General features: G+C 41.1%; 2 protein-coding genes and 1 long non-coding RNA gene across 4 annotated transcripts in view; 1 reads left to right on the plus strand and 2 right to left on the minus strand.

Moving 5' to 3' along the window:
- Positions 1-3,498: 3,498 nt before the first annotated feature.
- LOC109969354 (uncharacterized) lies at positions 3,499-8,388 on the minus strand. Of its 2 annotated transcripts, XR_002276259.1 has the most exons (4): positions 8,244-8,388; positions 5,548-5,710; positions 5,399-5,465; positions 3,499-3,879 (listed from the first exon to the last, which is right to left on the minus strand). It is a non-coding gene; the product is annotated as an uncharacterized LOC109969354 (long non-coding RNA). The 2 variants fall into 2 exon arrangements; XR_002276258.1 differs by lacking the exon at positions 5,548-5,710.
- On the plus strand, positions 6,986-10,656 carry tm6sf2a (transmembrane 6 superfamily member 2a). Its single transcript, XM_020616180.1, has 10 exons — positions 6,986-7,752; positions 8,366-8,469; positions 8,556-8,653; positions 8,780-8,883; positions 8,971-9,053; positions 9,144-9,268; positions 9,767-9,868; positions 9,984-10,076; positions 10,181-10,300; positions 10,395-10,656. The coding sequence occupies exons 1-10, from the start codon at positions 7,646-7,648 to the stop codon at positions 10,602-10,604; spliced, it is 1,146 nt and encodes a 381-aa protein (XP_020471836.1). The 5' UTR covers positions 6,986-7,645; the 3' UTR covers positions 10,605-10,656.
- A 998-nt stretch (positions 10,657-11,654) lies between these two features.
- Positions 11,655-25,938, minus strand: part of LOC109969248 (neurocan core protein-like) — a 42,241-nt gene continuing 27,957 nt past the window's right edge. The window contains exons 14-21 of the mRNA XM_020615974.1: positions 25,213-25,329; positions 19,339-19,452; positions 17,171-17,222; positions 16,844-16,950; positions 16,396-16,478; positions 15,772-15,916; positions 14,416-14,598; positions 11,655-12,831 (exon numbers count right to left, since the gene is read on the minus strand). Of these exons, the coding sequence (XP_020471630.1) occupies positions 12,716-12,831; positions 14,416-14,598; positions 15,772-15,916; positions 16,396-16,478; positions 16,844-16,950; positions 17,171-17,222; positions 19,339-19,452; positions 25,213-25,329 (917 nt within the window). The 3' untranslated portion in view covers positions 11,655-12,715. The remainder of the gene's footprint in view (positions 12,832-14,415; positions 14,599-15,771; positions 15,917-16,395; positions 16,479-16,843; positions 16,951-17,170; positions 17,223-19,338; positions 19,453-25,212; positions 25,330-25,938) is intronic.

The following is a 25,938-nucleotide window of genomic DNA, read 5'->3' on the forward strand; positions in this document are numbered from 1 at the left end:
GTGTGGTGTACACTTTGTAATAATTCTTTAGTATATCACTTGTGTGATGTAGAATGTTAACACTGTTATATTCTTTTTTAGTATAATATGTGTGTGTGTAGAAGTGAATCATTTATTGCTTGCAAACCAATGATGGTAAGATGATGTCATGGGGTAGGACTGGATAAGTCTGACTTCTTCCTACTCCATTCAAGCATGTACTAGGTATAAGCAAATTGATATTGGATTAGCATTTGTTGGATATGTGTAAAATTATGTGTGTTGACATATCAACTGTCTTTACATGCTTGAAAGAATAAATCAAATCAAATCAAAATAGGACTACTAATGGTACTATTGGTGTGTAGAGGCTTCAACAAATTTTGAAAATAGATTTGGGGTGCCAAAATTGTAGGTTTATTCTAAATAAAATCAGCTCTATAAATATTACTATTACTATTATCTATGAAATATTATTATAAGTGTTTGACTGAGTATAGTTTCTCAAGATTTTTTAGCTGTGCGCACTAGAGGGCGGTAGAGCGAAAGCACATAGTCATGTTTCTACTCTGTTTAAATGTTTGAGTCTAGGCTTGCCATCTACTATAGGGCAGCAACTAAAAGCGTTTATTAGTTAATATGCCAGTTATCTTCTTAATTAATAGATTAACTGTGATCCAAAATTTCCTCTTTTGTGACGATCAGCAGTCCAAAACTGAAAGAAGTTTGTCATTGTGTAGTTTATCACAAAAGTCCAAGAAACCCAGCAAATATTACCATGGCCATTCATGGTCAAAAGGGTTTGTGCTCACACAAATAAGGGCTATGTGGGCTGAGAATTCAGTAAATCCTCAAATACACATTTTATAGACAGCTTGATTTTAGGATTATCTTAGTTATGTTACCCTTAGTTAGTGGAAAGTAGGTGTAAATCTAAATGTACCTTGTCTTTCATTTTTACACTATTATATCACAAGGTAAGGGATGTACACATTTTTGTGTGCCATCAATTTGGTGTATTTTCTGGTATGTTATGCTTTCCCCTTTACACATATTGTATTTGTACATTTTTGAGAAATGCTGTACCTGTTTATTACATAACAATATAATTTTAAAAAGCATTACAGTAAGTTTGAATGCATTTATTTTAATTTTGAAGCCACAAAGTTCCACTATGATTCCCTGAATCTGTCTGAAGCACCCTGGCATTTGTTTAAAGTATGAGGACATGACTGGGGAGTGCACAGAACATTTTTAACATATGAAATTAAAGTGAAGAATTAAAAAATAAACTAAGAACATTTTTCCCACTTGTTTATTAAAATTAAGCTACTCCAAGACAAGTATAAACCTTGTGCTGGTATTTTTGTGTGCAACAAGATGAATTTGTTTTAGCAAATCAGTTGCAGTGACAGACTCTAGATGTCCTCATGAGACCACTCAAGCATTTAGCCCAACAAGCTAGCCCCTACTCCTATGCTATGATAACATGTTTTCAGCCCTAAAGAAGAACTCGTTGTTACAGCCTCTCAGCCATCTCAGTATTTAAACATCCACACCAGATGCAGAAGCCCTGCATTGACAACAATCTGATTTCATCTTCCTCAATTCATTTTTTTCACTACGTCTTCTTCCAAAAGACCACACGGGGTCCCGTTTTGGTCCCCTCTGGTTCTGTTGAGAGGATCCAGATGGAAGGGACTTTATCAAAGCCCCTTCCATCTGGATCCTCTGCCCAGGCCATCGCCTGTAGTTTGGGTGAGGTTTCCGGGCACCAGTCTACCATGAACTTGTCCTTGGATTCACAGTAGTTCACCACCACTTCTTCAGGCTGCTCCCCAAACAGCCAGTCTGAATAGCAGAAAGAGAGGGAAGATGTGTAGGAAAGAAATGTAGATAATATGTGAGGGAAAAGCACAGGGAGGGACAATAAGTCAGGAACAGTATCTTCTAGTTTTATGAAGCTACAAGTACAGTGACAAACCTGCACAGTCATGGATGAGGTCTTTGATGAGGTGACCAATGATGGCATAAAGAACTGACAGTACAATGAAGGCGGCTATGAGCAGATAGAGGACATAGGTCGGCAGGTGGACAGCATCCCGAGAGGGGGGTACATAAGACTCAAAGAACACTGTTCCATCTTCCTCCTTGTAATGAACATTTAGACTCTGCACTGGTACATCCATTACCATGTGACAGTCTTCAAAACTTCAAAGCCAGCCAGGAAATCTGCTTAATATCCTAATGTTACCTGGAAATCAGTAGAAGCCAGACAACAAGTTTCTTCTTACAGATCTTCTTATGCAAATCACCAAAACATCAGGAAGAAATATTGTCCAAATTTAAAATCTTAATAAATACATAAATAACCCCATTACATTTTCCAGAAAGCTCCTTGAAGGTTAGCAACTAAACCATAAAAACTACAACAACAAAGTAGTTGAGGATCCCTCAGTGCACCAGGTGTCCTTACACTCCTCTGGCTAAACACTATAGCGTGTAAGCTAGATTTAAGTTAGATGTATGTCTCTCATGCTGATGAATTTTTCATTTTGTTTCCCCGTGCAAACTCCCTGTCAGTCTGTCTGTGGAGCTACGCAGATGGAAACCAGATTAGCTGCAGCAGCTTGAGATACTCAAGGTCAGGGGAATGACTACAACACAGTGTCCCAGAGAGTTCATCTGCTGCATATACATAGACCAACATCTATCTATCTATCTATCTATCTATCTATCTATCTATCTATCTATCTATCTATCTATCTATCTATCTATCTATCTATCTATCTATCTATCTATCTATCTATCTACACTGAAAAAAAGGATTTGTTGGATTTACTTGATTGTAATGTGTACATCGATCCCACACAATGATAATGTGTAAAACCAAGATAATTTTCTTTAGGGGTTAACTTGTTTGAATTATGTTAACAGAGGAAATATGAATGAATTGCGTTGCATATACTAGCATAATTTGTGTAAATCCAAAGACCCGGTGAGTCCTTTTTTTCAGTGCTATCTATCTATCTATCTATCTATCTATGTTGTCTTCATACTTATATCATTATCAAACAGCATTTCATATGCTGATGCACAGTAATCCTTGGCATTTGCAAATAAGGTCACTGTCCCTGACGTAAACAGGTATTAAAGGAAGGTGAGATGGATTAATGTTTTGTACAAGACACAGCAATGCTCTTGTATTATTCAGTTGTTTACTGGAGAGAAGCTTAGTTCAGAAGGGGAAAGCTGTTCTCAGAAACACACCATGGGAAAATTATGCGTATGACAGGGGAAATTCACAGAAATGGCAATTCATATGCAATTTACATGTAATAGTGCTGTCTTAGTAATGTAATATGTCTTTTACTTGCATTAGCATCTTCCAATATACATATAAGTATAGATAGATATCAGGCAGCATATGATAATGTAGTGCAATGTATTTTACAATAAATACCTGACAACATAGATCATGATTTAATACAATTTTTAATAAGTAATGATATAAGCATTTGAGTAGAAACTATGACTGGGAAACATATTTTTTTACTTTAATAAAACAAACATGCCTTAGATTAAGCCTGTTTGTAGCAAAGAGTCAACAGTGACATGATGTGATATAAGGGGCCACGGGGCAGAAGAAGGTCACACTATGTGTAGATGTTCATTTTTCTCTGATGTATGATGAAGCGATGGTGCTTCTCAGTGGAGGCAGGGTCGATAGACGGCAGCATCCTACAGCTCCCTGGTGGAAACCTGGCAGCAGCCTGTCCTTTTCCTTCTCCATCCACAGCTCTATCAACTTACTGGAAACGCTCAGCTGCTGCTCTTCTTCTGTTTCTGCTCTACCTTCCTCTGAATCATCCTCCATTAATGTGGGGCCAAAAATCCAGTCTGTGAGCAGAGGAAACAAAATAGTGACATAAAATACAGATCAGTTGTTGCTGTAGCAAGATGTATGTCAGGTTTTGGCATTCGCCTTTACGGTATAACAAGGAACTCAGAATAAATATGATGGAGAATCATAAAGCAATATGGCCGCTCAAAAGGAAAAAAAGGAAAGGACGAAATTCTCACGCAGCCTTCATGCAAGAGCTCAGGTGTAAACAAGACTGGAGACTTCACACCAGAGTTAAAACTGTGACAAAAATAAGAGGACACCACTTTGGGATTTTTCTGTCTGGGGTTACCTGCCAGGTCATGCATCAGATCTTTAATCAGGTGTCCCACTATGGCATAAGTGGTCACTATAACTAGCACCACCCCGACTAGGACATAGACTACACTGCATGGCAGGGTTATAGCATCTCTCGCTAGCGCGTTGTAGTCGACAAAATAGGCCTCCTTTCTGGAAAGCTGGAGGAGCTGTCACTGCTCAGACACAGGTTGTGTGAGAGTGAAAAGCAGTGCTCCTCCTGAGGCGTTCTGAGACACAAGTGGTCGTTGATTCATGCTTTGGCTGCTTAGTTGATTTTGACAAGTAGATAATCTCTTTATAGGATAGTCTGTTCAACAAATGCGGTGAAACCTTGGGACTGTTTCTTTGAGTGGTGACAGATTTATTGTCTCGTCACAGATCCGACCTCCGTCGTGGCACTGTGAAAACTTTGAACACGAATGAGGAGGAGGGAGAGGAACTGTGTATTAGATTTGTAACATTTTCTGAAGCTGGAAAGAATGACAGGATTGAATGACAGATGGAAATGTCAAGGTGGTTCACAGATGAGAACATTGTCTTTCAGGAGTGATAGTTCCTGGTCACAGTATAGAACTAAAAATGAAGTTCACCAGACAAAGAAAATGTAAGTGTCCCAATTCTCCTAATCGTTCATCTAGATTTAAATCATAGTACTGCTCCTTCTAGTCTTTGGCGAGGAGTCCTTGGTCAAATTTTTAGGGAGCGCAGAGTGTGAGAAGGAGAAGTGAATATAGTACACAGAATTACAGTAATAGGATTGAGTCTGCCACAGAGAAATATCAGCTTTCCATCTGTAGGGATTACCAATATGACTGAGGAGAGGTGGACAGTAATATGCCAAAGAGGCTTATGCTCCTCTCTGACCAGGTTGCATATAAATATACAGTATATGATACATCTTAAGCACAGCAGATCTGCTTCTTGTTTTCTATAAATGTCACATAATTCACTGGAATGACACTACATTTTCATGGCTCATTTCTTGCTTCACGGCAGAGCAGATGGTGATATTTCTAAATGCAATCAGTTTTGTGACCAATACCTATCCCCAAGGGTAAACCACATGTCATCGAATGTAACATATAAAGACTTGTGTGAAATCAACAAAAAGCAACTTATCAACTCCCTTTCCAATATGAACGATAAGAAAATGTTAGATGAAATGGAACAGACGATGCATCAAAGATGTTTCTGGGCAAAAATGAATCCCCTTACCTTGTAATCACGACTTGAAACAGCTCCTCAGCTCTTTCACGCTAGTGTGTGTCATACACAAAAGGCTCTGGAAATAACCACAAACACAGGGCAGAAGGTTAAGGTGATGCAAATAAAAGCTTTACTGTACTGCAAACTAAAATACCCACCATTATTGTTTCTCTCTACAAGCAGGCAGTTAAACAGTGGCACTAAAATGCTTTGCTCTGTCTCTCTCTCTCTCTCAGATCTTCTTGGAACAGCATCAGCTGTGGATTGCTTCCTCTAGGGCTTAGACTCATTTTCATTTGACTGCTTGGAAAGGCGGATCCACTGAGAAATAAGAAACGTCCATTCTATGAGGATAATAGTTACATTTGCAAAGAGGATAAACCAAGAGACTGGGTGCAACCCATAGTAGAAGACATGTGTCATATTGTTCAACAGCCAAAAAGAATGAAGATGTTAAAAAAAGAGTTTAAAAGAAAATCCAGATTAAAAAAGAGATAGAAAAGCAGTGTGAGGTCTCTGAGTGTGTCTCAGGATGAAGGTGTGTCTCAGGGCTGTCTGTGTTAAGAGGTTCTGTGGTAATCCTTAACAGGATTGGACTGGCATGTGCCACTGTCACCAGCTTTTCACAGAGTCAGCAGACAGCAACACAGGGTATGAGTTTGTTTAGCGTCACCTGAGGCACCTGTTGCCTTAAAGTACGGTGCAGTTTGAGCAGCTGATTCACACTGTAAAGCATAAATACTACTACAAGACAATTCACTGATAGTACATTATGCAAGTGTATGCTTCCTTGTACAAAGGTGGTGTGAAATTTCAGATGTTACCTGTAAAAAATATTCCTTTCTCATTCACTAGCAGAATTTATTCTGCTAACATTGGGGTTCCAAATCTTTTGCAGGTAAAACAGAGTTTAAAAGAAACAAATGCATACTCTGACTCCACAGAAAGCACTACAAGCTGGACTAATCTGTTAAGCAACACAACACCCAGTCATTCAGTCAGGTAGGTCCATATCATCTATGACTTCCTCAGGCTGGGGTGACCACTTTCTTGGGTTTATCTTCTGGTTCCATCAGCCACTTGAAGTAGACTTCACTCAGGAGGAAGGTCCAGTAGAGGATGGTTAGAGTAGTATTCACCGTAATGATGCCAATGATTAAAGGGTGCAGCATGTTGGCAGACTGAATGGACTCTTAAAAATCTGTCACCTCAAAAGCACTACCGTATGCCGTGTGGGTGCAGAGTTCTCTTTGCGTCTATGGCAAGCGGCGTCTAAATGAATCACCTCTCAGTCTGTTCCTGCTCCGTTCACTCACCCCCACTCTCTCTTTCTACCGATCACTAAGTTTCTGAGGCAGCAGCATAATCCTCTTTGTTACAGAAGATACAATTAATTAGATTTAGACCTGCTTTACAAACATTGCTCGCCCATGAGATGTTGCGTATTGCACATATTCTGTTTTTGCAGTATGCAAAAAGTACTAAAATAGCTGTAACAGTGATGATCAGTTTGAAATATAAGGTTTGTTTTTAACTTTACATTCTCTCTCAGATATAATCCAGAATCTAATCAAGAATACAGACATCAGACAGGGTTCCTAATCTCACACCAAACAGGACAGATGTTCTCTTAGACAAACACCAGGAGCCAGAAGGTATAGACAATACATGTGCAGCAGGACTTTTTTAAACATTATAGTCATCTAATGTACCACAAAGTGACACGCTATTAGAAAGCAAAAGAAGATATCAAGGAAAGAAAAACTGGCTCCACCAGGTGGCAGTGTCTCCAAGCACACACTGAAACACTGAGCAGATAAATGGGCATGGATTGTAGTTGAAATAGCCTGTCATATAATTCGATGGTAATCAATAGCCGCCAAAAATATCAAAACCAACAGTCAAAGATAAATGCATATTTTACGCATGACGCACAATTCAGCAGCCCATTATCTGAAATGTCCATCTCTCTGACTTTAAACCTCCTCTGATCTGACGTGACAACTGAGTTGAACTTTGAGACCTACTAGACACCAGAGGTAGTGGAGCAGCCGTGAGGTTTCATCACAGATCAAAAGGCGAACTGAGACACTCCTTTAATTATCTTTCCCCTGCGGCAGCGGAGACAATGTTGGCTACTAATATATCTCTTTTCATAGCCAGTAAGTGTGTTTAGCTGGGGATATTTCAGAACATCAGAGCGGCTCTTTTCTTTTCTGTTTTTTATTTTATTTATCTTTTAAGAAACGGCTAAACATGATGTTTTCTGCAATGAGGCCGCCAGTGGAAGTCTCTGTGTTTCTCCTTTCTCTCTTGGGTCCTGGAGTTTTGTACACCATAAACAACATCCCTGCGCTACAGGAGTAAGTGTATGTGCACTCTCATCGTGACCTGCTGTATTGAGGCATTGCACAGCAAAGCAGCTGATATTAATAGGCTTACGAAGCGGCCCACAGCCTGAGGGAAAAGGCAGTTTAATGACAGCGTGATTATCCTGACGTAACCTCATTTACAGTTACTGTATAAATTCTTAAAACCCACACAGATTTACACAAGGATAGAAAAAGTTATGTATTCTATAAAGAAAGTACCAATGTGAAGACGATTATAGAAGATTATGGCTGCAATTAAGAATGATTGTAATTAATGAATAGTCTGTTGATTATTTCATGTTTAATTGAATTGCAGTGTTGGAAAGTAGAGAAAATGCCATAATCACAATTTAGGATAATAATTTAGGATAAGATGAGTTCTTCAGATTACTTGTATTGTCTGACAAACAGTCCAAAATCAAAAGATATTCAGCCTATTATCTCAAAAGGCAAAAAAACTGATTAAATGATTGATCACTTACCAACCATAGCGCTCTGTCTATTGATTAACTGTTCCTTCTCAAGTTGAAATACATGTCACTGAACTGCACAGACAGACTGATGTATAAACTCTCACTGTTACCATCTCACCACTGTTGCCCAGACCTCTACCCATCCTGGGGATGGCCATGGTTGTCCTGGCATCTGTTCTCCTCCTCCTCCTCCTCACTGTGCAACACAAGACCAAAGTGGACCCTTTATTCTATGGTACCACCAGATAAACACACACTTCAACATCCATCAGTGAAAGCAGCCAAACAGTTTTTTTCATTTCTGTGTTTGTGTCTCTTCAGTGTTTGCAGAGTTTTCCTTCCTCTGCATGCTGGGCCTGACTAATGCTTTAGAGCAGGATGGCTTCATCTCAGGCTTCATGAGCTTCTATATAAAGACGGTAACGTGACCTACGCTGACCTAACCTTTCCTCTCTATACCTTTTCCTCATCTAATTAATTTAAAATTTCATCCCAGTGATTGTTTTATTGTACAAGGTAAAACTCCTTCTGTGATGTCTCCGCAGGGGGAGCCTCATCTGAGCACCGCCTATGCTGTGATGATGTCTTACTGGGAAGGTGTCGTTCACTTCGCCCTCTTCCTCGTTATCATCCACCGCATGTTCAAAGGGTAAACTGTGGCATCACCTCCCAAACGCTCTGTCTACTGTGTTCAGTGAGATCTCTGATGACGCCTGCTGCTTTTCTGTTCCTGCAGGAAGTCCTATCGTAGTCTGGCCCTGCTGTGGGCGGGCTCCTCCATCACACATCAAATTGTTCTCATCCCAGGAGTGGTCATTGGTCAGAGCTGCCTGCATAAATGTTGGATGCCATCATGTCATTAATGTTGTTAAAGGCTGTTTTGTGTTGATGGTGTTCTTGTTTATGTAGGTAAATATGGGTCAAACATTCAACTAGCCTTTTGGAGGAACATCCCCTTCTTTCTGGTGCCTATCTGGGCAGCCTCCTTGCTCTTTAGCAGACCCAGACAGATGCCAATCTTCACAGCAGACAAGGTAGAGTTTAGCCAATCCAGACATGTACATTATATAGTCTAAGAGAAAACAGTGACTCCCAACTGTTTTTGCTTACAAAATCTTTAATGCAAAGCTTATCACATAGTCCACAGAATGGATGTTTGACTTGTGAGCAACTCAATCAAATAGAGTTTTTTTCCTCTAGAAATGGTTTAGATAATTTCAGGGGCCAGGAGCAAGTAATTATTACCATATTTTGTTATACAACAGGAAGAAAGCAAAGATTAGAGAAAATCACCAAAGATAAAAAGAAATTTGTGAAGCATAATTCTTATCCTCCTTTACCTCCTGCTACAACCCCTTGTGTAGGTCCCGTCCCCCCAGGTTGGAAACCACTGCCATAGAGAATCAACAAATATTGCTAATGATGATTTTTGAGGCTCATACCAATATTAGTTTGTCTACAGGAACAATAAAAGTCCAGCTGCTGGATATATTGGCACCTACATCAGCTGAGGATGTTTCTGTGTTCACCAGATTGCAGCGGAGCAGAACAAAGGTCTGCTGTCCCGGCCGGTCGACCTGCTCCTGTCAGCTCTGTTACTGGGAGCAATGGCCTTCTCTGCCTTCAGAGGCTTTGTGAGTACAGCAACATGGACGCTTTTGGATCTTTTCCAATATCTCTGCCTCTGGTTGCATTCATAGAGCTATGAGGTAATGTGTTCACTGTGTCTCTGCTCCTGCTCTGCTCCAGGTGGTGCTGGACTGTCCTCTGGACGTCTGTTTCACCTACATATATCAGTATGAACCGTATCTTAAAGACCCTGTCGGCTTCCCAAGGGTCATGGTCAGTTTGCAGTTAATCCACAATTCATTTAAATCAACTACACTGTATGTTCTTATTCAAACTTATTATTAACAAGTGCCATCCTTTGTGTGACATTACTGCAGATGCTACTGTATTTTTTCTATGCCCTTCCCCTGCTGACTGTCTTCATCTATGGTCTGAAAACACCTGGATGCAGCTGGATGTTGGACTGGACCATTTTCTTTGCTGGAGCCATGGCTCAGGTGGTTATCTTTGCTGTTTCTCATATTCCTGGCAAAAACAAAGTGTGACATAAAGTCTAATGTTTACTTCCTCCTGCTTTCTCCTGCTGTTCAGACACAGTGGTGTCACATCGGAGCATCTCTGCACTCCCGCACTCCTTACACGTATCGAGTCCCAGCAGACAAATGGTGGCCCGTTATCACCCTCAACGTGCTGTTTGCTGCAGTGCCGGCTCTGCTGGCCCTACGCTGCCATGTCAGCCCTGTTTATTTTATGAATCCTGTTCCCAAGGGACAGACCAACAATGAGAAAAAGAAAAACTAGACCACACACCAGCCGTGGTCTGTCGAGGAATACTTCAAGGCTAATATTCTCTGGGTACTGTAGTTTGTGTACAAACTGCAATAAACACAATTTTCAAGCTTAAAATCCAGAGGAAATCTAAAAAAAAAAAAAAAAAAAAAGTTGCTCTCTGAGTGAACTGTTTGAAATCAACCACGTCGCCCAGCACTCCCTGCATGGACTATTGGTCCCTGATAAGAAAGCTGTTGATAGAGGTGAGGACTGTGATCCACCTATGCAACTTTCAGGTCACTCATGCAGATACCGAGTTGGTATCTTCCCACACTAAGACTATTAACCTGTGTACATAGGTCAGTGACACACTGCTGGAGCGTGTCAGTCATTATTATACATCTTTTCATGGAGAACTCCACAGCTCTGCTGCTTCAGGCTTATTTTTACTGATCTAAAACTGCATCAAATCACACTGGAAAAGCTGAACCCAAAGATTATTTGGTGTTTTTGACTGATAACTGACTTACAAATAGTTCTGTCCACTGACTAGCCAATTATTCATCTAATAATTTTAGTTATAGTTATGTCAACATGTTTATTTTATTTAAATGCTACTTTATTGTGTGCAATAAAAGCAAATGAAGCAGTCTGCCTGTGCTTTAGAATTGTTAATCATAAATCCAATGTTGAAATCTGCTTTTGTTCACAAACCGAGCACTTTTTCGGTCTCATCAGCTGTCTACACTGTCACCACCTGGTGATGTCACTGTGTCCTGTGTGCTGTGAACCACTGCTGTTGTCACACCGATAAGAGGTGAACCCTGGATTTAAGGGAGCTGTCACATACACAAACAGCAGCAGCACAAACGATGACTCATCCATCAGCCACGCGTGCCCCAAACTGTATTTGTCTTGGATGGACAAGTCACATTTTCCAATAGCGATTAAAAAAATCCTCATCATATGTTGTGCATGTACAGGGCTGCACAAAACCCCATGACAATCCATCCAGTAGTTTTTGAGACATTTACAAGACAGCAGCAGATAAGAGTATAAAGAATAATCTAAAATGCGGTTCATTTTTAAACTTTATTAAGAATGAAATACAACAGCAGGACAAAAAGTCATAAGAACACGAAAAAAGTGGATGATTGACCAAATATCAAAGGGACCAAAGACAAAGAATAGTGACATTCTACCCATTGTGTAAATATAGCCGTGCAAAGATTGAAAGTATTTAGCAAATCAGATACAATCAAATGGTTATCTCAACAGAGTATAATCCCATCCAACTATCTTGTGTCAGTAGGATGTATTCATTAGCTGTGAGTGCTCATGTGCATGGGGGGAGTCTATTTGATTGGACAAGGTCCAGCTATTGATCAAGGATCAGCCCATCACAAACACCACAATATTTACAACACAAAGATTAGAGGCAATCAAATGGTTAATTTTGTTACTGATCGATTGTTGGACTTATGTAACGGTATAGAAAAATGATGTTACATCGGCTCACTGAAGTAAAAAAAAACAACACGTTCACTAGTAAATGTTTCATAATAAATAGTAGTGTTACACGAAAACATAGCGAACATTAGAAAAAAGCATGTCAGTAGAATAAAACAAAACTGCTGCTCAGAGGAGAAAGTAACAGCTACAGTACACATACAAAAGCTGAGGGTTACCAGGGACTAACTGCTATCTTGCATCAATTACATCTGTGCTTTGTAAACGGAACACAAGGACAAAAGTCGTTTTTCATGTAGAATAAGCAAACTTTTACAAAAAAAAAGGTGACTCAGCACTTCTCTACATTTCTCTCTTACATGCGTACGCTCGCACATGTTCACACGCTGTTGGACAGGTGGAGGATTTATGTTAGGGAGGGTGGGTGCTAATAAGAGTTAGTCTTGTAGTTAGTGTTCGTGTGGACCTCGGTTAAAGAAAGCAGGGTGAAAACAAAGAAGCTTCAGAACACCCAAACTCAGTGATGGGGTTAGCGCAAAAAAACGTATGTTAGAGTAAGAAGCCCTCAGTCGTCAGAGCGCACGGCTGAAAGGAAACGGGAGCGATGTGAACTGCTGTCTTTCTTTATGGGCCGTGGTTAGCACCTAGACATTGCAGATGTATTATTTGGTTCAGTAGTAGCTGTGTGTGTCCTCTCTGGCCTTGTGTCCCTCTCTGTGTCTCCTGTGGCTGCGCCGTTCATGGTGCTGGTTGTGGTGGTGGCGCCTGTAGCGGTGTGATCGCCGGGCTACAAGCAGAAGTGAACAAGATCCTTATATGTTGCATATAATTACATCGTGCAGCTCACAACACAATTCTCATTTCTCTAGCAGTTTACTAAGTATGAATGAAAGCACAAGGATGGAGAATGCTTGTGAACTTGACAGTTTTGAGGAAGGCTAAAGAGGTCCGCGCCGCTCTCAGTCACTGGCGGACCCCCAGCAGGGATAGAAGAATAGAGGGAAAGGATGGGGGGGTTAAACAAAAGTGTAAGTATGGTGGTTTCAGTGGCTTTATGGTAAATGATCTTATACTTGTATAGCGCCTTTCTATGCTTTTACAGCACACTCAAAGTGCTTTCACACATTATTCGGCCATTCACCCATTCGCACTCCCAAGCACTCACGCATTCACACACCGGTGACATCACCGGGAGCAACTGGGGGTTCAGTGTCTTGCTCAAGGACACCTCGACTGGACAAGCCGGGAATCGAACCGTTAATCCTCCAGTTAGGAAACGACCCGCTCTACCTCCTGAGCCACAGCTTTAAATAGAATGAAAACAGAAGAGGCGTAGTTTGGGTCAGGTCCCACTCCTGAACTTCTGATAATCACATTATCTCCATTTTGTAAACTCTGTTTATTTTTAATATCTTACTCTGGTTCTTTCTTCAGACTCCTCCTAGACACAATCAAGCTTATATCTATTTTATATGTTACAGTATATAATTAATTGATTTTAACAAATCAAATAATGTTTTCACTATAGCCTGGGAGATACAGATTTTTGAGGATATTGACATGGATCCGGTAACAATAAATTGGCAGGTAGTCATTTGTTTTATAACTAATAACATTTTTCATAAAAATCCACAAATATTTTTATTTATTTTTTAACAACTCTGACCACTATATGTAGTGACAAACTAACATAATAGTTGGAATACAGTTTTCTAGGTTACCTCAAATATTATTTTTGTTTTGCAGGTTCTTGTTGCTATTCAGGCAATAGAACAATAGGAACACACAGAGATCTAATATGAGCCAATATAGTGGCCTGGAGGATTTAACAGCAGGTTCTAGTTTACACTTTTGGGGGCATTTATGAGTGAGCTGACAATAGAAAGGTGAAATTAGGGGAGAGCGATGTGGAATTATAGTTATCAAAGGTCCCCGCCTGGACTTGAACAAGGGACTTTGTGGTTCTGGCTCCAGGGCGCCCATAGTTTCCACTGTGTAAATTGAATTTGTTGAAAGTCCAGTCCTGAAAAGAAATAGATCCTATTTTATTGCTGCTCTAACTGTATTGCAGGTTTCTCTGGATATGAGCACCAAGTGGCTTTAAGGTGAAAAATTATGATATATTTGACTGGGAAAGCCAAATAGAAACCAAAACTTATTAACAATGAAGACCTGGCAGAAGGTTTGGAACTGGGGACAGGGTAGGACATACATAAAAAGAAACAATGATCTGATGATACATGCGATTAGACAAACATAGACGATATAAGAGATTAAATCAATATATAATACTATGTAGCTAAATTAAATTATTAAAGTGGATAAAGAACTATAAAGCTTCTCACTTTACCTTTACACATATGATACTCACACTTTGTGCAGATGAGCCTGGGTCTCTCCCAGCTCCCATTAGCCCGGCAGCGAGCGGTGGGGATGTGACGCTGGTAGAAGCCTTCAGAGCACTGGTAACGTACCACCGAATGGATGTCATAGTGTGACTTCCTGTGACCCATCAAATGAGCATTCTCCACTGTGGGTGGCGTCCCACACAACACTGCCAAAAACACAATGAGACCACAAAACATTCATACAAATAAAAGCTGTGTCTATTTCACATCAGCCCAAAGTTGTAGAGGGTGAGGGGCTGGCCACACAGTGTGATAGTCTCTACTGCCACTTAGTGCTAAAGCACAGACATTAGTGCATAGGCCATAATTCTAGGTTTTATTCAAGATGTGTAAAAAAAAAAAATCAATTTTCAAGGCACAATAGTTCAGGTGTGTTTTCCCTCTGTGTGGCAGCATTTGCATTGCTATTTCTAATTGAGCTCTGGTGAGGCCAGAAGGAAATAATGGGTCTCTGCAGAACACATGGACTATAGTCAAACTACAGAACCAGAATCACAGCCAGACGAACAAACACTCTCAAACTGCTTAATCCTTTTATCCCTGAATGCCTTCATCTTTCCTCTTCCTTTTCTAACTCCTATTGGCCATGCTCTGAGGTCCCCGTGTGTCCCCATGCTTAACTTTCTTTGCATCCTCCAAGATCTCACTGCATTCACATTCAGGCTGGCTGAGCTGGGCCACAAAGGGAAGGTGTGTGTGAGTATTAGGAAAACCAGCGGCTCCGAAGAGTTTCAAATATTTGTGAACCAGGCCATAATTGGCAATAACTGCTTTTAGAGTTCTGCTGCCTGCTCAAGAGTAAGTGAGCCCTGAGGAGAGAGCGCTGGTGATAAGAGGAAGACTGAGACTGATATTGCTCTCAGAAATCAGTACAGGTTTGAGACAGAATCATAACCTTCACTAAAGTTTTTGTTTGTCGTCAATATTTGGAGCATCTCCTGTTGTGGCCTTTAATGGAGAAAATGTGTGACTAATGTGGAATAGCTACTGACCAGCTCCTCATGCTTTGTGAGGATGAAATGTTTTGTGCATAAACAGCGCAAGAAATGATGATGAGCACTGATGACTAACAAGCAGCCAGCTGGTCAACACAGGCAACCAAACTAGAAGACAGGACAAATCTCTCCTCATGAGCAGATTACGAAGCTATAAAATGGAAAGAAAAAGAGACACATTCTGGACCACAACAGAAAAACAAACAGGACAGGAAGTTACTGCTCTCACATTTTTAATTGTACTAAAAGAAGAATGGTTTTAGCTTGTTGATAGTGAACTCTGTCAGCTATTTGGTTGCATTCAGTCCAACAATAGCGCAGTACCTGTGCCTTTCTTGCAGATGTAGGGCAGGTTGTAGTTGCAAGGCACGTCATTCCACTTGCCATCTTCATGGGCAATGGTCACCACACAGTCTTCGCCACCAGCAAAGAAGTTATCCGGCTGGCTCTCCCTCCAGTTCTCATACACCTGCATAGCACCAAACAAACCACAGTTTGGCTGCATTTGCTTTCATTTCTGGAAATCTCTAATATTTTCTTCTTTTTTATGTCATTGCGTTGGTGACAGCTACAGCTGGAGGCGTTATGTTTGTGGGTTGCCCGTCTGTCCCATTGCTGTGATAGCTTAGGAACACCTTGAAGGAATTTATTCTAATTTAGCACAAACATCCACTCAGATTCAAGGATGAGCTGATTAGATTTTGGTCGTCAAAGGTCACCGTGTACTTACATTCGTCCCACTCTCGTGTGCGAGATATCACTTGAGGGAATTTCTTCAAATTAAATACTTTCAACCACCTCGTAGTTGTAGATATACACATGAGATACTGCACATATGGGGACAGTTTTAATTTAAAATGAAAAGTATTAATGGTCCATTTCTTATTATGAGCAAAAGAGTCATTCATGAATATGCAATTTTCTGCTAAGTGGAAACTGATCACTAACCAAATCATTTCCATCAGTCCACTGAAAGTCCTCCTCCACTGTGCGGTCATTAAGCCCGATCCACGCGTTGTCATGACCCAGACCTGGAGAAAAACCCCAGAACAACATGAGCCTCTGTCCTTTTCCATCTTGTCTGTTCCATATGCCATTTCATTATATTTCTGGCTTCCTTCCTCTTGTTTGTTTTCTACACACCACCCGGAATCATATAGTAAAATAACAAATCAATAGAATTCAGCCCTGTTTCCTGTTTCGGTTTATGCGTGCAAAATCTTGCCATTGTGATATTTATCATTTGCTCCATTTCATTTCATATTATGTTTTTTGTCTGCACAGGTCATATGTTATATTGACTGCCCTTTTTGTTTTGTTTCCGTTACTGTTTTGTGAAATGTGCACAGATGTGTTACTGTACATGTGAGTTTTGACCAATGATATACACACATACTGTTGATAAACTCCTGCTCAGTAGCCGAGATGACGCTACTGAGGTGGGCACTGTGCTCTCTGCAGTCTTTCTCTGCATCCTCCCAGGTGTGCCTGTGGGTAAAGTACCTGTGGGACAGCGCAGTAAAAGTGGATATAAAAAACATATTTTATATATTGCAAACCAAGACAAGTTAAAATGGTGCAGAGCGTTGCAGTAAGTATGTCGTGTGTAACTCGAGGGTATATGAAGGAGTAATGTGGATAGATGAGGCACCTGTGAAGGTAAATAAATTACATTGTGAGTTCATTTATTTTCACAGTACAGCCAGTTTTTCATCATCCTTACCTGTAACAGTGGCCGTGGAACTTCCTCCAACCATGCTCACAACCTTCTATGTCTGTAAAGATGGAGCGAAATGAGGAGGGGAAATGAGAGGAGCTAAAATTATTCCTGGAAGGAATCTAAAATAGGGGTTTAGAGGAAGCAAAAGAACCATTTGATTTTCTAACGAGTGTTCTATCTCATTTAGCAAATAAAGCCAAACATGTAAGACTTTGGCATCTTGAGAGGTTAAATAACATGAATTGCAATTATACACACTCATTTTCAATTCACAGCACATGTGGCCCTCTCTATGCACTATTAGTATTCATTAATAGTTTCAAGCCCTGTGGATTCATTTATAACTGCAAAGGTTAGATATTCATTAATTCTCCTTCCTACTAGTGCATGGTACACACACACCTACACACACGTACATGAGGAGGACAGAACTGGAGCTGGAGGTGGCTAAAATCAGTAGGGTGGTGAGTCAGCGCTTATCTGCATCTACAGTATGCAGGTGGGTTTGTGTATGCAGTACATGGGATAATTAGTGCGACGACAGATTTTTGCCTGTGTGTTTACTGTCCACACTCCACTCGCTCCTACAGTATGTCTAATCTGTATTTGTGGGATGGTTTTGGTCGTACACCTCTTTGATTACCTACACAGGTCCTGATATGGACTTTTCAGCATCTGAGCAGTAAACTATTTTATGCTTAGTCACCTAATTGCTAGCTTAGCCTGGTTTATATTTAATAACAAAGCTTTCCACCTCTTTGCCTGAGAGGTATTTACTTTCTTATTCATTTAATGTAGCAGAGCATAAAGACTGGAAACAGGGAGAAGCATGTCAAACTGTTTTTTTACCGGTGGTGGAAGAAGTAAGATCACTTAGTTAAGTAAAAGTAACAATATCACATTGTAAAAGTACTCTGTTACAAGTAAAAGTACAAAAGTATTAGCACCAAAACATAAAGTACTAAAAGTAAAGGTACTTATACAGAATGACATATTTAACATTAATTTATTTGGATTATAATTATTGATGCATTCATTGTGTTCATCACTTTAATGTTACAGCCTGTTAAGCAGGAGCTAGTTTTAACTAGTTCATAGGCTTTTAATTTGAATTTTAAAGAGAATTTTCCACTATAGGTCAATAAGGTCTTACAGTTTTTTAAATTAATCTGATTCTGAAAAGTAACTAGGTTTAAAACTAAATGTAGTGAAGCCACAGTATGAAGTAGCACAAAATAAAATAGTAAAGTACAGATACCTCAAAATTGTACTTAAGTACAGAACTTAACTAAATTAATTAGTTACTTTCCACCACTGCATTTTACTTGTGGGGCTTTCACTTAATTATTGCTTTTATTGTATATGCTGTTTTCTTTATTAATCTCCCTCCTTTCCAGGTTCTTCTTCCCATACAGAGCATTTTAGGTGTTTGTAACAGCTACTTTCTACACAAAGTGTTAAAAAAGGAGATTTATTTTTTATCAGCAGGTTATAATTTTAGAGTAGCTGTCCACTAGTAGCACTATAAAGCAACATGTCTTTTTGGACATACTGTACATTCATCCAAGTGAGCACATCGCTGCCACCAGTAACACGCCATCCTGCTGATTGACAGGTGGTGGCAGTAACGTGCAAACATGCATGGAGACAAAAGCAAGGGAGAGAAGACTGTAACCCAACAAACATGGACCTAAGCAATGCATCATTTAAAATTTTCTAAAAGCTGATTTTTAAATGTTTTATGAGAAAGGAAATTGTTACACTCTACAATCTTGTACCACCCACCACTTAATTATGTGGACGTGTGTGCATGGATGTGTGCAATCAGTAGCTAATATTTCTGAGAACGCAGGTGATTCAGTGGGCGTGCATCTTGCTACTGTCATGTGACACAGATACACTGTCTTTGCACCTTTGTGATTTTGTGTTATGACATATAGCTATACAAGATGCTGCATACTGACCAGGATTATTTCCACCAGCACAGTTAGCAACAAAACTTTTACTGTGACTACTAGACAGGTGTGAATCTTCACCACTGTGACTGCACTTGAAACAATGTACTGAACTCGGTGGTGCTAAAAACCCCAGTAAGGCATAATAATTCCCCTCACATCGGTTGAAGTAATTTCTTCTTTGTCGGCGTGTGTGTGCAGCAGCCTCTCTCTCACCTTTCTCACATGTGTCTCCTCCGTAGCTGGGAAGGCAAAGGCAGAGGAATGAATCAATCTTGTCGATGCAAGTGCCTCCATTTTTGCATGGCTCAGACTGGCAGTCATCAACGTCTGTGAGAAAGAAAAAAATACAGAGAGAACAGATTTATCTCATGACGGTTCAAAATAAAAGTGTGCCGAGGAGCTGTTGTTCATAAAGAAAGAAATATTTGCTGCCATTCAAGTACTGACGTAACATGCGGTGGTCATTAGTCCTAGTTTACATAGTGAAATGTGTTCATTTTGATGAGTACAGAATTAGTGAGGAGAACACAGACAACCTAATCCCCTAAACATTCCTTATTTGTCCTCATTTGCTCCTAAAAGAAGACACTCTAAAAGCCTCTCCGGTGGTTTTACAGCCTTCTTTATGCATTTAGAGATTAAGGTTGACTTGATGTATGTCCAGCTTATTCTTTTGTGTCTTGTCCAGTGTCTCCATGTACAAAAGACTGCACGAGGGTGAAACAGCAGCCTGCACATTACGCTGCTTTTTTGTTTAAAGCAGTTAAAGTGCATACAGAGACTTGGTGATCAGTAGAGTTCTGACTGCAGGATCCAGGTACAAGCCTGCAACCTCTTAGTGGCAAGTGAAGGAACATTTCTCTACAGGGATCAATAAAGATTCACTTTATCACTGTAAATAGAGGGTATATACTGTCAGCTTCTTTAACCACCATGGGGTTTTCTGGACCCAGAATAACAAAGACACCCCAGCAAAAAAATAAATCTACTGCCAAGTTCAAACTTATCAAAGTATTTCCTCAGATCTTAACAGCTCCTCAGTACCAAGAAAAAAGCTGAACACTGAAAAAGGTCAGTGGCTGAGAAAAGCTAAACGTGTAGACAGATCAAACTACAGTGACCTTTAGTCTCGCACAAGACTTTCATATTTCAGACTGTCCTCACTGAAGGCTTGGTGCAAAGGATTTGTTGTCATTCTGAACTAAACTATGGATTGTCACTAAAGTATGTTGCAGGATACGAGAGTGAGATTCAATAAAACTGTTTTAGCTTATTATTTAAAATCCCATTTTGGTAGTTTGATCTGACAGCAGAAACTGTTTATCTGTTTATAAAAATTGCTGTGCTTTTAAGATAGATAAAGGAAAATGAGGCTGTTTCTTGAAGAAAAATATAGACTGAAAGCAGAGATGTGTGCTAATGTGTCATCCTGTAAGATTTCCAGCAGGGTCAAAGTTGTGATCAATCAAACAGTGTTGTTTGTCTACAATCAGATAGCAATTTAGGAACATAAATAGCATGAGAGCTTTTCAGATATTGCTCTTTTCTTTTCAACTTGGTTTAAATCACTTAAAACCACCATCTGTACATTTCTTACTTTAGCAGTATCAAGACAGATGCTGTGTCAGAATACACCATATAGTGTTAGATTTCATAGTTACTAAATTGATGGTGGCAAGCGCACAAACCATAAAGCATGGATTTGTCATTTTCTGTAATCATAATCCAGGTTGTTATTTATTAGAGATGAAATTAAACTGCATACTGCTTTGATTCAAGGCAAGGCAGTTTTATTAGGTTTTACTGTAATAGCACATTTCATACACAGAGGCAATTCAAAGTGCTTTAAAGCAAATTGTGAACTAATCATCAAATGTTCAGGAAAGAGAAAATTCATATGAAAATCATGCATTAATGTCCATCCATCCATCCATCCATCCATTTTCCTCCGCTTATCCGGAACCGGGTCGCGGGGGCAGCAGTCTAAGCAAAGATGTCCAGACTTGCCACCTCAGCTGGCTCCTCTCGATGTGGAGAAGCAGCGATTCTACTCTGAGCTCCTCCCGGGTGACCGAGCTCCTCACCCTAACTCTAAGGGAGCACCCGGCCACCCTGTGGAGGAAGCTCATTTGGGCTGCCTGTATCCGAGATCTTGCCCTTTCGTTCATGACCCAAAGCTCATGACCATACAGTAGGTGAAAGTCAGAGCGTAGATCAACCATTAAATCGAGAGCTTCGCCATACAGCTCTGCTCAGTCTTCACCACGACAGACCAGTACATCGACCACATTACTGCAGAAGCTGCACCGATCCGCCTGTCAATCTCCCGTTCCATCCTTCCCTCACTCATGAACAAGACCCCAAGATACTTGAACTCCTCCACTTGAGGCAGGAACTCTCAACCAACCTGAAAGAAACAAGCCACCCTTTTCCAACTAAGAACCATGGCCTCGGACTTGGAGGTGCTGATTCTCATCCCAGCTGCTTCACACTCAGCTGCAAACCACCCCAGTGCACGCTGGAGGTCCTGGTTTGATGGAGCCAACAGGACAACGTCGTCTGCAAAAAGCAGAGACGAGATCCTGTGGTCCCCAAACCGGACTCCCTCCAGCCCCTGGCTGCACCTAGAAATTCTGTCCATAAAAATAATGAGCAGAACCGGTGACAAAAGGCAGCCCTGCCAGAGTCCAACATGCACTGGAAACAAGTCTGACTTACTGCTGGCAATGCGAACCAAGCTCCTGCTCTGGTCGTGCAGGGACTGGACAGCCCTTAGCAAAGGGTCCCAGACCCCATACTCCCGAAGCACCCCCCACAGGGTGCCGCAAAGGACACGGTCAAATGCCTTCTCCAGATCCACGAAACACATGTGGACTGGTTGGGCAAACTCCCATGAACCCTCCACCACCCTGAAGAGGGTATAGAGCTGGTCCAGTGTTCCGCGGACAGGACAAAAACTGCATTGTTCCTCAACTACCTCTGTGACTTCAGCTTGGGTGATGGACGAGTCCACCTCTGAACCCCAGCCTCTGCTTCTTCATCGGAAGACATGATGCTGGGGTTGAGGAGATCCTCGAAGTATTCCTTCCACCGTCCGACGATGTTCCCAGTCGAGGTCTACAACTGTTTCCCCCTCCTGAGGCGCTGGATGGTTTGCCAGAATTTCTTCGAGGCCGACCGATAGTCCCTTTCCATGGCCTCAACAAACTCCTGTGCCTTTGGGCCGGGGATAGGTCTCTCACTGTCGTTTGTGCCTATGGGCCGAACGGCAGTGCCCGGCCTTCTTGGAGTCTCTGGGAGGGGTGCTGGAAAGTGCTCCGACTGGGGACTCCGTCATTCTACTGGGGGACTTCAACGCTCACGTGGGCAACAACAGTGATACGTGGAGGGGCGTGACTGGGAGGAACGCCCCCTCGATCTGAACCTGAGGGGTGTTCTGTTACTGGACTTCTGTGCTGGTCACAGTTTGTCCATAACAAACACTATGTTCAAGCATAAGGGTGTCCACCAGTGCACGTGGCACCAGGACACCCTAGGCCGGAGGTCGATGATCAACTTTGTGGTTGTTTCATCTGCCCTCCGGCCCTATGTCTTGGACACTTGGGTGAAGAGAGGGACAGAGCTGTCAACTGATCACCACCTGGTGGTGAGATGGATCCGATGGTGGGGGAGGAAGCTGGACAGACTCGGCAGACCCAAACATTTTGTGAGGGTCTGTTGTGAACATTTGGCAGAACCCCCTGTCCGGGAGAGCTTTAACTCCCACCTCCGGCAGAGCTTCGACCAGATCCTGAGGGAGACTGGAGACGTTGAGTCCAAATGGACCATGTTCTCCACCAGCATTGCCAATGTGGCCGCTCGGAGCTGTGGCCGTAATGTGCATTAATGTGTTTATTCAAAAGGGCAAAGGTTGAACTTCCTACAAAGTAATGAAAAAGTTAAAAAACACCATTTATTTCATTCTTTTAATCAACCCTGGAGAAAATGCCTGTCCAGCAACGTGATGCAGACTCTTTGTAACTTGTTGTTTTATAAATATGAAATGCTGCTCAATTAATGACCTTGAATGACCTTGAGATGTACTAGTTCAACACACACCAGCAAGGCTCTCTGCTCCCTATTAAAATGAGTCCAACGCTTTGTTGCACATGATAAAAAACTGGATGTCCCTTTCATTTATTATGCAAAAGGGAAGCTGCTCCTCAGAGAGATAATACTGCAAATTCTGCAACTCCATAACAAAGCCTTCCAGCATAGCCATGCAGTCTGATTGTCTGTCTGTCCATCCATTTGTGTTTTTGTGACTCTGAACAACAGACAGAACATGGCCCTCAGTAAGTATTAAGGTGTTCACAGCCCAAATGGGACTGTAAATGCAGGTATGTGACTGCATGTGGTTCATTTATTCATGAAGCGATCACTTCCTTGAGGAATGGCTGATTAATGAGCCGAACACTTGTGAAGGAACAAATTGGGACCCTCAAGGCAGATTTACACGTCTGTGTCACAATACCTCTGCAGAGGTACTTCTAATGGCTGCTGTAGGATGTAGGGGACTACACCAAATCTAACAAGCACTTCTTAAAAAGTCTAACTCGGGTGGATGTAGTATAGTACTGTATAATTTCTGAAAACTTTATTGAAGAACATGTTTAGATATTTTATCTACTCCAATGAATTAAATAAACAGCGATGCAAAATCCTGCAAATCCAGTAAAATGCAGTCCCACATTCATTTCTAGCATGGCCGGCAATAATGTAATTACAACTAGATAAACTTAAAAAAAAAAAAAAAAAAGCAAGGGCAATTTCTCATTGAGCCTTTGATTCAATCAGAATAAACTGTAAGAATTAAATATGGACTGTCAACCACATTTTTATTTTGTATAAAATAAGCGAGAGTCTCATAAAATTGCTGTTTAATTGTCATGCATACCCACACAGGTTTTTAAAATTGCTCTGTGCTGACTGATTAGTTATGCTGTGAACTGTAAGATGGATTAGCAGGAAAAGAACGGATGGATTTAATGACATTAACAAAGGCTGTGCTCTTTTTAGGTGTTCCACTTCCCAGGCTTATGCTGCATTCATGCAAAGCTGGAGGAATGGGAAGAAGTGGCAAATATTCCTTATTCTGGCTTGGGAGAGTTCAAGCATTATTCCAAGGTCTAGTGCTAACCCGCTGTCGTACCAGATGAGTGAGACCAGATACTGATCTTGTCATTGTCAGATAAAGACAAAAGGGACTCTAGTGTGAGAGGGAACTACTGTACTTGAGCCAACAAGGACTGATCAGGAAGATTTGAATCTAAGCCCTTTTTGTTGTACATTTAATGCAGCTCGCCATCAGTTGTTTTTGTGCAACTTGGAAGCCTGTTGGCGTATCCTGTAACAAAGTGTATCTAATCTATGTAATCTGTCAAACCCCTGAGGGTATATTGCAAATCACAGTGATCAGCACCTCTTAGCCATTTTTAATTCTCTGCCAAGACTGCTGTGTTAAGTTTCTTTGTCTGTCAGCAGCATATCCTAAAACCCTGTTCATCAATTTTCATGAGGATCAGGATGCAGAAAGGCCTTTGTGTGAGGAATAATTGATTTTTTTGGGGTGCTGATTCCAATCTGGGATTTTTGCCATTAAATGATTTTTGTTAGCCATGATGGAACTAAGAGGGGCCTTTACTTGACTGGAAAACCTTTAGGTATTTTTGTTCAGGACAAGAAATCAATTCAGTTTAAAAATTCAGGTGAATGTAATGATGTCTTCAGGTGCAGCAGCGATGTTTTTGAGAACGGCTGAGCATAGGCAGAGATTTCTCTTCAGAGTGCATTTTAGGTTACAGACACAGATCCATTAAGTAAGCACTTTCACTATGTGGCACTACTTAGCCAGCTATTTAGTTAAAAAAAAAACCCTCTGAACCCCATTCAACTTCCTCTCCTAATGTGATGACCAGTTTGACCTTTGACCTCCCAATAGTCCTTTGGAGAGCCTAACATCAGTATGTACAGACTGGCACAGAGCTGATTTTATAATGACTGCATTTGTGTGGGATGTGTGAGCGAGTGTGTCTGCACATCACTCACCAATCTCACAGTTCTCCCCAGTGTATCCTTGCGGGCAGTAGCAGCTGTAGCCCGTTCCCTGAGGAAGGCATTTTCCTCCATGCAGACACGGGTTAGTCACGCAGGGCTCCACCTCGACTAAAAGAGACAGACAGAAGGGGAGTGGAGGGGGAAATAAGGGAGGCAATTAGTGATCCTGTAAAGTCTTTGGGAAAATGCGATTTATTTTGGTGAGGACAGAAGAGGTGTGTCTAATCTCACATGCGGATTGAAACTTAACATACAGTATCTATTTCCATGGCAGTCCTCTAAAGTTTGATGCCTTAAACACATTTTTCCTCACCAATGCTCAGATTTTAGATAAAAATAAAATCAACCTATGACTCAGAAAAATGTTCCATCATTGCAGCTTGGCCAAAACCAGCGGTTACAACACACGCATATCCATTTCACACTCTGTCTCTTTTCAAAGGGATCAGAAGCCAGAGAGCTTCAACCTCACCATCCACTCATAGCCACAGTTGTCATGGTTACCATATGGAAAGCGAGGCTTGGCTCACTCCACCGAGCGTAATGGGCAGCGTGAGAACTTCAGACATTAGCCATCCTCAACAAAAATGAGCAGACCTCCCGCCGAGCGTCTCGGCCCTGCTATTCAGCCCCTGAATGTGTGCATGTGTGTGGTCTCCTTCCACAATTACAAATTTCCATATCAATTAACACACTACCACATGCTTCTCCCCTGAA

Source organism: Monopterus albus, unplaced genomic scaffold, assembly GCF_001952655.1.
Source record: "Monopterus albus unplaced genomic scaffold, M_albus_1.0 scaffold172.1, whole genome shotgun sequence".
NCBI lineage: Eukaryota > Metazoa > Chordata > Actinopteri > Synbranchiformes > Synbranchidae > Monopterus > Monopterus albus.